Source organism: Xiphias gladius, chromosome 17, assembly GCF_016859285.1.
Source record: "Xiphias gladius isolate SHS-SW01 ecotype Sanya breed wild chromosome 17, ASM1685928v1, whole genome shotgun sequence".
In the NCBI taxonomy this organism is placed as follows: Eukaryota; Metazoa; Chordata; class Actinopteri; order Istiophoriformes; family Xiphiidae; genus Xiphias; species Xiphias gladius.
Genome location: NC_053416.1, coordinates 20,841,434 through 20,855,221, shown reverse-complemented (window position 1 = coordinate 20,855,221; position 13,788 = coordinate 20,841,434). Strand labels below are relative to the sequence as shown.

General features: G+C 40.2%; 1 protein-coding gene across 1 annotated transcript; it reads left to right on the top strand.

Annotated features, from left to right (window-relative positions):
• The first annotated feature begins 3,200 nt into the window (after positions 1-3,200).
• LOC120802178 (dual specificity protein phosphatase 10-like) lies at positions 3,201-11,633 on the top strand. Its single transcript, XM_040149711.1, has 3 exons — positions 3,201-3,853; positions 4,496-4,798; positions 6,583-11,633. Exons 1-3 carry the CDS (start codon positions 3,253-3,255, stop codon positions 6,846-6,848), a joined length of 1,170 nt encoding a protein of 389 aa, XP_040005645.1. The 5' UTR covers positions 3,201-3,252; the 3' UTR covers positions 6,849-11,633.
• The last annotated feature ends 2,155 nt before the right edge of the window (positions 11,634-13,788 follow it).

Genomic DNA, 13,788 nt, shown 5'->3' with positions numbered 1-13,788 from the left:
CTAATGTGGCAAAAAATAAATTAGAGTACTTCATCAACCAAATAACTCCTGGGTGCACTGGACATCACAGATTGATTTTATTTTACAGTGTGTGTATCAGAGGGTGGATTTTCACTTTAACAACAATATTTCATCTAAACATCTGAGAGCAGCCTTATAATAAATGTACTAAATGAATATAAAAATCGTCTAAAGTCCTTTAGTAACTGTACCAAACTGATATTAATAACATTAATCATAAAGGCAATTTAATGATACAAACAGAATCTTCCATATGTATTTTATCATAGCATGCATATTTATAAGCTATACACAGTTAATCTCTTTTTGCTGTGTCATGGTGAGAAAGCTTTCTCTCCAGCTGAGTTGTATTGTTGTGTACGTGGTGACCTTCTGTTTATACCATGGCCTGGACAAATGTTCATTTCAAATTGACCTAAAGGATTTGGTTAATTTCGTTTATACCAGAGGCAGGATGAACAGCCCGGATAGCTGGGGGCAGAAAGGGTTTCATTTCAGATAATCTCATGGCTCTCCAGCATTAAACAGTCTTTAAAGTGAAGAGTCCCACTGAGCCATTAGCCAACTGTGAGTGTCACTATGTTGTTTTTCTCTCACAAAGCAGTAAAAACTCTGTAACACAAAATATTTTTTTCACATTACGATAGTTGAAAGAAAGTACAGATCACACAACAAATCATACACATGGGCATGTAGTTTAACATGTAGAAAAGCAATCATGGCTAAGCATCCACTGCAAATTTTTTATTTTTTACCATCTTTATACAGTGCACATCTTTATCAAGAGCGGTTAATATGCACAGTCCAGCTATGTTTTACAGTATATTTAGCCATGGCTTGGCTTGGCTTATTTTTTCATGTGACTGAAAGTGTCTTATTAAGAATGAGGACTCGTTTAAGAAGCCTCGCTGCCATCAGGATTAGTCTGGATTATTTGCTGCTAACAGCAAACAGGTAAACACTTGCACCTTCAGATTTTGAATTTTATAGACTATTGGCAGTGATATTGCTGGGAAACAGTTTCAATTTATAATAAAAGTCAAACTCCTTTAAATTCAGATGAGCATTAAATGTCTTGCAGTTTGCCCTGGTATAAGCAAGTAACAGACTGTGAGGTGCACGTCTAAATGGATTCGGCAAATGTAATCACAACAGTGTTATCCATTCAAATCAGACATGCACCTCAGTGGGTATTCTCTTTATATACTTCCTCCTTTCATTTGGTGCAAATGTCAAAGGAAATACAGAATGTGTGACATGTTAATGGTCAAAGCAGAGATGTAACATTATTTGTTGTTTTTGTATTTATTCTTATATTTGTATGTTTTGGTATGCAAAAGACACCTTAGAGGTGACTTACAAAAATATGCAAAACATAAATATCTATTGTGGTTGTCAACGTGTTGTCATTATTGTGGTGGATCTGGGGCTTTACTTTATATTTCACAAATATCTGAATTCATTCTTTTTAAATTTAATTACAAAATATTGTAACATACTGTATCGGAAGAAAAAACACAACTATGCTCACAATTATGTGTATGCACTGCATCACATAAATATTTCATAGCTGCAAGGCAGTATTCATAATTTTGCATCAACATGTGCTGTTTGTGTCTAAACTGATGGAATGTAAAGTGTGCCCCACATATTTTGTGTTTGCAAAATTACAGTCATTTTCTGACTACTCTCTTTCTGTCTCTCTGTCCCTCTTCAATGAACAGCTTTGCATAAACCCAGATGCCTCCCCTCCCTCTTGACGAGCGCATAGTGGTCATTCAGCGCCCTAAAAACTTAGCCCTCTGCGAGGCTTCCCCACAAACCATCCCGCAGCATTCGTCTCAAATATCAGCCTCCTCTAATGGACAAGTCGCCCACCCTCCTCATCTCCACCCTTCTCAGTCCCATTTCTATTCACCCTCCTGTAAATTTCTGACTCTGGAATGCAAGCGCAGATCTTCCCGTGCACAGAAATTCAAGGGCGACCAGCCTGTCATCCCAGCGGGTGTCAGACACGTCCCTAGCCACTGCCATAGCAATGGCACCGTAACTCTCGGCCCACGGCTGCCCTCCCACACACATACTATTGATATCAGGGTGACTGTGGACAAAGGGGGAAGGGGAGGAGGATTCTGCAACTCCTTAGGGCGCAGCGGAAGTGTAAAAGGTGGCAGAGGGAAATGTGCCTCTTCACAGTTGGATCAAGGACAATGTGAGAGAAAAACTGGAACCGCAGGGCGGCCAGGTGGAGCTGAACACAAGTCACAGCGAAATCGCCATAGTCAGCTGTCAACTTCCCCTGGAGGGGTTATACAATTCGTTCCTGCTCAGGCACACCAGCATAAGTTGAGGAGCGAAAAGGAGAAGGAAAACACTAGTTTTCTTGACAGAGGTGACCAAGAATTTCCTTCTCTAGGTCACAAGAAGACTTCCAAACTGGGAACTGTCCATCAAAGTCATAATAGTCACAGTCTGCCCTACCACCACAACTCCGTCCCTGTGCCCCATGCTGCCATCCTAAACTCTAACTATCCTTCATCCCCTCCCTCCCAACCCACCCATGTCCCAATCTCATTTCAGCAACTCAGCCAGCCACACCCATCCCGCACCAGGGATCACCGCCCCCACATTCTTCATGGTCTGCCCCTCTCCCCCTGCTCCTCCCACGCCGGAGGGTTCCCCAGCCCTGACCATACCTGCACCATCGACTGCACCCACCCATTCAGTTGTGGCTGCTGGAGGCTGGTAAGATGCAGAGGGTTTAAGGCACACTCGTCTAGCTGCCAAGGAGGTAGAGGAAACTCTTCATTTTCCTGTGTTCACAATGACGGAGCAGTGAAGAGAGGAGGCAAAGAAATGGGCCTGAGAAATCTGGGTGGGTGTCTCTCCACCGCCTCCACCTCCAACACCTCCTCTTCAAACAGCACTGTGTCTGACTGCCGAGCAAGCCTGTTCAAACCTCTCCGCTGTGCTTCCTGCTCTGGTGAGGCCAGAAACTTTGAGAGTCCTGCTATCCTTCGCAAAAAACTGGTAGGGGGATGCCTGCCCTGTACCCCTCTGTCCTCCTCAGCCCCTCTCCGGGCAATACAGAGCTGCGTCACAGGCTGCAACCCCAAAGCCTCTCAGACAGGTAGTTCCACCTGCAGCTACTGCAGCAGCGACCCCATAGTGGTCACATTCAACCCTCGCCGAGGCAAACCCCCAGGAAGAGGCATTGGAGCACCTCATTCGATGGGTATGTTTCAAGCGGATGATGATGACTACAGTGTGCGTACTATCTGGCCTGAAGAACTGAGCAAGAAGATGACACATTCTAAAGCCCAAAAGAATCACTGTGCCGGGATGGGAGCAGGAGTCGGGAAGACTTTTGCAAGCCAGGCCCAGAACGGCAATAACGAAACAGGTCTTGTCCTCTTGGATTGTCAAAACCTCCAAGAATACGCACAGTCTCATTTCACGGACCATGCTGGCCGACGGAGGCTTCAGCAGGGCAAAATGGCTGCCCTTGATTTTATGGGCTGCAGGTCAGGATCTGGGTACAACGAAGGCCATAACTCACTGAAGCGGCTTTTGAAAAAAGCAGAAGATGGAGGAATGGACGATGGTCTGGAGCAAGATGGAGATGCAGCATATCCCTGTTCTCCCTCTCCCCGCTCTGCCTCCCCACCATCACCCGTGTCATTTTCACCTCCTCCGTCCGCCCCTAGCACACTCATCAAACCCAAACCCTGGCAGAGAGACAGGGAGGGAGGACACTCTCTGCCATCAGCTCAGTCCCTTCACCTGGCCCTAAACTCCCTGAACAGAGAGCAAGACGAGGAAAACAGCAGAAGTAAGAATCTCTTTCAATTCACATGTGCAAGATGTAAAAAATACAGGCACAAAATGAGTGCAGACTATTAAAGGATATTATCAATGAATAAACTATAACTCCATTACAATCACTGACATAAAGCTGGGTCACATTGGGTTGAATGCCATTTTGCAGTATTTTTCAACCTCTTATGTACCACAGATGTCCATCAAAAAACTCTGTTGGTTAATTTCAACTTGCGACCGTTGCACCTTTTTGTGAGTGCAACCTGTCTGTGTTTGGCATATGCTGTCATGAGCCCATTCCCTTTGACATATTGAATAATTTTGCAGTGTTTTTGACAGATGCACACACATTTGGGAACATTTAGCTACTTTGGATCTCAGCAAGTTTTTTCATTTCGATTATAAAGTAAACAAAGTGCTCATTGACAGACTTGTGTTATCGCCAACCAAATACTGCTAATTAGCTTTCAGACTAACACGACCCACTTTTAATTTAGTGATTGCATTGATGATTCAGTTACATCAAGTTTTGCTTGTTATTTTGTCCCCCCATACATTCATGTTCTGTGGTAGCAGTTTAAACTGTAACATAGCTGTCTTCACACAATGCAGAAAACATCTCTACACACTTTCCTTATGTCTTCTCTTCTTCCAGTGCACCTTTCTCTGCCACTCTCCTCGTCATTGCCGGCATCTCTGTCCGATGAGAGTGTGATGACTCCTGACGCAGAGAATGCCGTGGTCAGTCCCATCCTGCCCTTCCTGTTTCTGGGGAACGAGAGGGACGCCCAAGACCTGGACCTGCTGCTGCGCCTCAACATCGGCTACGTGGTCAACGTGACCACACACCTTCCTCTCTACCATGTTAACTCTGGACTGCGCTACAAAAGGCTGCCAGCCACTGATAACAGCAAGCAAAACCTTAGACAGTACTTTGAAGAGGTTTTTGAGTTCATTGGTGAGAGTGCCATCTCTGATATAATGGTGTATTGAGTGAATGACTGTGTAAATAATGGGTTATAAAGTGTCCGTCAGCAAAAAGAAGTGAATCATTAGCAGAGTTGGACAGTAATGCATGATTTATCATGCGTTCACACATGTAGTTCTTGGCTGTGTTGTGTTGAGCACGTAATTTACATAGTCTACACATCAACAACACTGGCGATTTGGTGCCATACAGGTCGTTCTTTTTTTGATGTCCCAGTAATTCACTTAAGAAACATCGTAGGGAACTGGGAAATTTTTTTGGGTAGTGGAGCGGACTAGTAAACAGCTCTGCGCTTCCGTTGGAGTCAAGATGATTGTAACTAGCTCTCGCCTGGCTGCCACTCACACTGTGTCAGAGTATATTTACATAAAATTGGGCATTTCTCAACTTTGCCCCCGTAGTGTGGCTTGGCGCTTTTTGAGTCTGTCAAGTTCAGCGAGGGTGCAGGGCTGCAAAGCCAGGTCTCATTCACAATGAATAGCAGCTCTTGCTGTCCCAGTTTTTTTAATCCATATATGTGAACACACCGTTAGTAACGCATTACAATAATTTGAATACTTTTTTCAGTAATGAGAAGGGATTACAAATTGAAATTCAGTATTTAGATTACAGTTACTAATCCCAGTAACACTGTGTTACTTTGACATTTTTGGGTTCATCTTGTTTGCTGTCTTACCGGGATTTTGATGGAGGTTTGATATAAATTTTCTGTGCGCTCAGAGAGAGAGAGTAGTCTAGGACATGTAGCTGCTAGCTAGCCACTAGTAGCTTTGAGAAGCCTATATTCAGGAATCACCTTGTTTTGCTCAGGGGTGGAATTAAAGTATATGTGTTCTCACCAGGGCTAAGATAGCTTATGATGATCAGTAAATACTGTACCTCCATACTGAAGGCTGGTATTTTTATAAAAATACAAAGATTTGAGATAATAGTGTGGAGGCATTGTGTACTTAGCTGGCCAGAGTAACAAGAGTAAATTACTTCTGCTGTTGAGAACTTACTAAAGTAATGTAACTTCTTTTTCAACAAGTAATATGTAATGAGTAATGACTGAGTATATTGTCCAACAGTACCAAGTAGTGGAAAGATGTGATTATTATGGCCAATACAACAGGCATCTACATACTGAAGTCAGTGGTCTGTGTTCAACTGTAACTGTTACCTGATAGCCGGATTTTTTAAATTTATTTATTTTTTTGGATGACTTCTACTCAAAAGAAGAGTACCGACTTTCAATCATCAGTTGGTTTATTTCCTTTCAAAGCCGTGGCACTGATTAAAAACCTGACTGTCCCTTAAGTGAGTTCCTGACCCTGGTCATGCCACCCGCACTGTGGCAGAATAGAGTCCCCTTTAGACAGTTTCCTTTAGTGGCTGTTGTTGTGTTGTGTTGTGTCAAAAAAAATGCATATGGAATGAAATCCTGAGAGGGACTATTGGTGACTGTCAATTAATAGTTTATATACAATCATTGATGTTTTATGGAGCCTTGAAAGAAAACAAACGTGTTGACATCCTACATTTTGGTTGTAAATGGGCTTTATTCTTTATTTAGGACGTAGTGATACCTTTCATAGGACTTGCTAAATGTACGTTAGTCGTAAGTTGTAAAGACAGTGTGAGTTCTAATGACAGCAATGATATGTTTTGTATTCAAAGATGCTCACAGCTGGCAAACATGCAGCATTTAGTCATTTCTTACTTGTTGAATTCCGCAAAACTGAGCTCATGTCTTCTGTTGTTCTCATCCACAGAGGAGGCATATCAGAGTGGACAGGGAGTGTTGGTACACTGCCAGGCAGGCGTGTCTCGTTCTGCAACCATTGTCATCGCCTACCTTATGAAGCACACCCTCATGACAATGACAGATGCCTACAAATATGTGCGGAGCCGGCGACCCGTGGTGTCCCCAAATCTAAACTTCATGGGCCAGCTTTTGGAGTTTGAGAGGGACCTCAACTCTGGGGTGACTCCTCGTATCCTGATGCCTAAACTGAACGGTGTGGAGACACAGGTGTGAGAAAGGTCAGGGGTTAAGAACACGTAGGGTTACCACGGGCGCAAAATTAAAGTGGCATTAATGAGCATGAGAGAAAGAGTACAGCACATTTTAGAAGAGATAAGAAACATTACAGCTGGAAAATGTTGGCGTGTTTGGCAATTAGTGCACTTTTAACGCTGTGAAACACAAGACAAAAGACTGGATGGTTCATTTGTTTAAGTAGTAACTCTTAGACAACTTGATCATCATCCAGTATACTGTTTATAAGAAAATGTGCCAATATTTTGTATAGACCTAACATCACTCTCAAATATCTCTTTTCTTTCTTTCTGACGCCTCTTCCTTTTTGTTCCCATCAATGACATTCACAGCCACACACAGAAACACAGTTTCCATTAATCACAAACGCATGCAGAACAAGAACGCAAACATGGAAAGGGTTCCCTGGTAATGTCTTACTTCTGCCACAAAACCACTCTGATGTCTCCACCACATGTAGCAACACACAGGTTATTACAATGCACTTTACTTCCCATGCATTTCTTCAATTTTTTTTATTATCACCAACTGAATTGTCAAAAGGATGAGAAGAAGTTGTTAAAACCGACCTCAGTCACTGTTTTTGGTCAATATTATCATGTCTGTGGGTTATTTTCCTGTTTGAAAACTGTGCAGTACAGTGTAGCATGTACCTAGCAGCGATGTGAGCAGCATTAAGTTGGGCAACTTATTGCAAAAGAGACAAACAGCGCATGGAAATGTCTTAGGATGGTTTTATTTCAGTGAAGCAGCCAGTATATTAGCAAAGAAAAAGTATCACAAGTCTAAAATAATGCTGTGCACTCTCATGAGTGAGGGGCTCACAGCTTCATACACTGGAATAAGCTCATTATAAATACATTTAGTACAGAGACGAAACCACAGGACAACGGTACTTTCGGAGATTTTTAATGCACACTATGATTTACAGTATATTTGACCAGAGACCTGCTGTTATAATGTGCTTTAAAACAACAGACCTTCTTCAACTGTGCACTATTTATTCCATGGTTAATTCATGAGAGAGATGTATTATTTTTATTCATTTTTTTATGATGTTAAAAAAAAAAAAAATTGTTTAATATTCAGCATGAAAATAGATCTGTTATGGTGAACAGACAGATATTTCTTAAAATTTAAATAGCACCTGGTAGCTTGATATATTGGAGACGACACAGTAACAGCAAAGAGGCAACATTTAACACCCTACTTAACCTATTATTTATTTTTTGTTAAGGTGGAAAAACTGTGTGAAACTGTGTGAAGCTTTAATTTTTTTAACTCTGAATTTGTGATCTTTACTGGCTTCTGTTCTGATCTTGTGGCAGTTTACAAGTGTTATTTTCCCAAACCGAATCCCAATCCTAGAAAAGGATTCCTTTGGAAAATGTATCTTTTCATTGCATTAACTATCTTACCTAAATCCTTAACAAGCCAAATCTACTTAATAACTTAGTATTTTAATGCCTTTGGGAGGGAATCAGAAAACATCACAGTTTTTTTTTTTAGAGGGGGTCATGTCTTAGCTGATTAGCTGGTGTCTGCGTTGTTACTCCCTAACTGTTCTTTTTGCCTTGTTGTCCTTACTGAACTTCCCTCATGACTATGCATTGTTATTATGGTGAAGGCTTTGGTTTGATTAGAGAAGGTTCCTTGATTCACTGTGAACTTTTCCTCTATATTATTAAGGTTCAAGCCCGTGTCCTGTTCCTTACACATTAAATAAGAGGTGTAGGTCCTGTGCCGTCAATCTGCACACTGAATCTTCTGTGTTGGGTTTCGCAAAACACATCACTTGACACGGTTAGTTACAAAACTTAACTCTCCACAAATGGCTCATAAATTAATTCTAACATACAAAGTCAGTGCGGATTGACTTCTGTTCTCTAAAATTTGGGCCGTGAAGGAGTTAAACAATGCGATACGAACTGCAGTGTGTCTAGCTCTGACTTGCAGGGTGTTGAGAGTATCATAGCTTCCATATAATATCAGTTAATTTATTTTATGGGAAGAATCAGTAATCAGTGGAAAACTGGTGTTTTCTAGTCTGTTAGCTAAGGTCGAAAATTATTTTTGCACATTTCTAAACTGATGCCATACACATTTTTTGAAAGCATGCCGTTAATACAGTATATACAGTAATGTACACATTTGCAAAAAAAAATCTATTCTATTCTTTTCTAGCACCATTTGTTAAACAGCTTCAAATATGACATACAGTCCTTGTGGAGAAAGATTCAGTTCCTTTATGCAGGGTGTAGAAAGAGGGGACACTCCCTGGACACTCTTATTATTTCATTTACTTGTGTTCTCTTCTCTGGGTCTGGTAAAAAACAGTGGAAATAATGTCTGTGCAGACTGACAGGGATACGTGTGCACTCTGAAAGTCCAGGGATTTGGCACACGCCTTTTACTGATTATACAGTAGATCATTTGACAGGTTAAAAATGGAAGATACTAGCTCGTGTCCATAAACACCCAAGCAAATCAAAATCAGAGTGTATGTGACTGAATATAAACTTTACTCCTGAGTTAAGAGTTCACAAACTTTGTCAGTATTTTTTTTTTTAATTCTTACAATATTTTAACTAAATTGCATTTGCCCCTTTTCCATATTTGAACACGCGATTAACAAAATGCCCTGCTACAATTTTCTGAAACCAAAATGCCTTCGGTTTAGCCTTGTATAATTTGGTTCTCTGGTGTTGTCAGTATAAATATGACTTTGTAAAACAATCCTGAATTTTGCTTGTTGGATTTATTTTCTGGCTACGTGACTTTGATATAGGCTATATATTTTTCTACAGTCAAACTACTTCATCATGTTTGGTATACACATATATCTGTGTATTCCGCGTTTTTTACATGAATCTTTCTTTTATATGAAAGGCCGTTTGAACAGAATGACATCTTCCAGCTCTGCAGTGACAATGGATCTTCAGCCGTGCTTTGCGTTGCCGTATTACACTCTCACTGTTATCAGACCTCAGCAAACGTGGGTCACCGTACCGTATTCCTGTTTTTACCTTTCACCTGTATTTCAGCTGGAGGGACTTCAACCAAACATGCCGCTCCGTCCTCCAATCTCTCCAGCTCAGCTCACAGTAGGTGCAGTGTGATCCTTTGAGGAGGGCCTGTTGCTATTGTCCCGAGGTTTTTATACAGACTTTATATGCAAAATGGCTGTCGAAGCAATTTCTTTAACTCCACACTGTATGGACTTGCTGTGCAGTTGAGTCAATGCTGACCTCAGACGTTTGTACTTGAGAGACACATCGAAGGAAACTGAACATTTTCTCTTCAATTCATATGAACTGAAGGGCCAGTGTCTCTGTGAGTGTCAGTGTGTGTAAAAATCTTTTGTTTGTGTTTTGCATTTGAAAAAAGGAACGTTGTTACTGTATGTATGATAACTTTTTGAGAACAGTGTATATCCACGCATTGCTTATTTGTGGGACGTTAATTATTCCTGTTTGTATTTTATTGCTCATTTTTAAACATTGTGTTATTTCCTGTACCAAATATTGAATTTAAGGATGTTGATTCGTAAGAATGATGATGATGAGACGATTCAAGAAAAAAGCAGATCACCTCCTTCCTTTTCTAACGGGGGTAAGAACTCTTCAGGTTTGACTATCATAGTAATGCTGTGCTGTTTCACCCCGCTGCTCTGCCTCCTCCAGAGACCCCAAAAACTCATGTTATGTAACCTGTGATTCTCTTCAGTCACCCCCTCCCTTTTCATAATGGATTGTTTCTCTTAAGCAAATGTAATATTTTCATATTGTAGTAACTGGTCCTGGTATTTAGACAATGTTTTTACCTTCATGTACTGACTATACTCTTCATAAGTCTTTGAGGTGCACTGTGACTAATACAATGCTGCTATATCACAAGGACTTTTATTTTGTACACCACATTTTGCATATGCAAAGTGGTGAGTATTGCTAAAGGTGAGCGATACAAAGTGGGCTTGAATACAGAAGCCCTGCTTACATTGTTCGAATTCAATCCAGGCTTCAATGTGCTGCCTCTGTGCAGTGTATTAATCTCAGAGTGACTGTGCACAACTATAGGATCTGTAGCTGCTCTTGTTGGTCTTCCTTACGACCGTGACAGAAAGAACAGAGAGAGTAAAAATGTAGCATTAAATATTGTTAAAACCCAATCTCATTGGTCCCTGTGTTTGAATAGAACTGTGATGTTGCTTTTTCTGCAACAGTGTTAGTTCTGACAGAATTTTGCCTAAGTTCAGTTGTAGTTTTATGATAGTATATGAGAAAATATCTAAACATTGGAATATTTGACATCAATCTAGATACTGTCCAGATATCAGCACTTATCAGTATAATACAATGATCAAATGACTTTGAAACTGTCGAGTCAAAACATAAATCCTGCAACTGAAATTTTAACAAGATGCACATTTTTATCCAGTTACAATGTATAACCAAGTGCGTGTGTGTATGCTTCAATGTTGACATGTTCAGTATGTTAAGATTTGTTTCAAGTGTTCAGTTACTATTTGAGTGCAATCAGACACATTAATGAAAACGACATAAACACATGATTGAACAAAGATTTCAGAATAATTCTGATGGATGGATTGCCATTAAATTTTGTACAGACATTCATGGTGCCAAGAGGATGAATCCCTTTGAGTTTGGTGACTCTTCCCCGACTTTTCCTGTAGCACCACCATGAGGTTGAAATTTTAGTTTTTTTATTGAAAAATCTCAGCAGCTATTGGATATATTGCCATGAAATTTGGTTCAGACATTCACAGTCCCCAAAGGATCATCATCTAGCACCATCAATGGATCAAAATTTCTTTTTTATACCACACTTTGGTTTTTGACCAAGAACCTGCAAAATGAATGGCATTCCTACGAGCCTCAGCTGTACTTTGTGTTTAGTGCAATGTTTTGCAAATGTTAGCATGCTAACATGGCAAACTAAGATGTTAAACATATACCAGCTAAACATGCTGGCATTATATCGTTGAGCATGCCAACATTAGCATTTAGCCCAAAGCACTGCTGTGCTTAAGCCACTAGCATGGCTGTAGTCTTTTGTTATAGACATGCACACATTTCAAAAATGTAGAAAACCTGCATTACAGATATATGTTTCTGTCAAGGCAATTTTGCTGTGAATATTAACATTAGTGTGATACAAGCTGTAAATTTTAACATGCATTCACAACTTGCATATGTTTCAATTGCAAGATTTCATTTGATTTTAGCTCCATAGCATAAAACTGCTTGTCATGATTGTATTTTGACTGGTTGAGCAAGCAACAACCTGCCAGAAGAAATTCTTTAGTGTGAATGACTACAATATTCTGTTTAAATTCAATAGCATCTATATACACTGTATGTAGTTGATCTCATGTTATAAAGTGATGTCAAGTACTTTTGAAATACAATTGGTTGACAAAATGAATACCGAACAACAATAATGCCTATTAAAATGTCAGTGATACAGAAAAAGGTAAAGACCCACATCCATTTGCTAGAGAAAGATTAATTATGGGCCTATTGCCTTTTATATGTTTGCTTTGGCTGAAATCAAGGCTTATAAAAAAACTGCACGTAAAGTATGTTTGCTTTAATTTGCCTCCTCTTACAAAAAAGTACATGGGCTTTAGGGCTTATAAACTTTGAGAATCTTGAGTAGATCTCAGACATAGAAGTCCAAATAAATGCATCTATAAATGATCCAGTAGCACAAAATAATATGCAAAAAGTCACGTGGAGTTGTACTGAGAATCTGTAGCTAGTAAGTCAGCCAGTGTCAAGACTATCACCTCAAATACACACAGGCCTTTTATGTATCCAGGACTTCCCTGAGAGGAATGAAGTTTGGACTTTTGAGATTTAGAAAGTAACCTGTACCAAAGGTTTTGACAGCAGCGGCCTCTACCCCGTGGAAGTTAGAAGGATGTAGATGAAAAAAAATAAACGGATGTGTGTAGAAAGTGATCATTGGTTTAGATGTGACCATACTTTGCTGGCATGATGTGAAACTCCCATCCAGGCAGAACAGTTGTGCAATACATAGGCACACTAGCTGCAAAAAGTTTTGAAAAACAAGGTATTTTGTACTGAGTTTTTGCATGAGTGACAAACTCAGTTCACACATGCACTTCCTTTTCCATTTCTTACATGTTTGATTAGCAGCAGCTCTGATGAATCTGGTGCCTGTGTTGGTGATATGACTGAAGATTTCCCATCAAGTGATTTAATTGCTGTCTTGTCTTCTCTTTTGTTGGTTATAGCTGAATATGATAATGTTACCCTAATAGAACCCCAAAGTGTGCAGTACAAAACCTGATGGCTCGATTGTGATGTTGTTCCCCATGTTCATTTCTAGTAAACACACTGGAACTGGCTCTTTTAATAAAAAAAGAAAAAAAAGAAAAACTGAGAAATAATCATTTGTGGGAGTATCCGTTCTTCAATTTGTTGTGATTTTTTTGTGAGAGTGCGCTGAAAGCTTTGTTAAACTCCACTCCAAAAACATCAGCTGTGATAGGCTGAATCTTACTCTGCCGACTGATCACCAGCACTCTTTGAATTAAATCTGTTTGGAAAGTATTGAGCAGTTACATTACCGTCGATACAAATGGCCAATTGCAAATGATGATTCAAATGATCACCCCACCCAGATCTGCTTTGCTCATCATTACATAAGAGCTGGTTTGGGATTCACAGCTGTGTGGCGGAGCACCCAGGGGCGGATCGATCAGAAACAGAGGTTAAAACAAACTCAGTATCTGCCTGGCAATAACTACTGCAGATAAAAAGCATAAGTGGTGTGGGGCAGCACTGTAGTTACTGACTGTAGTTAACTGTGAGGACTGTAGTTAACCTCAGTTTCCCCATTTTAACCTAAATTTATTTTCTTTTTTTTTTGC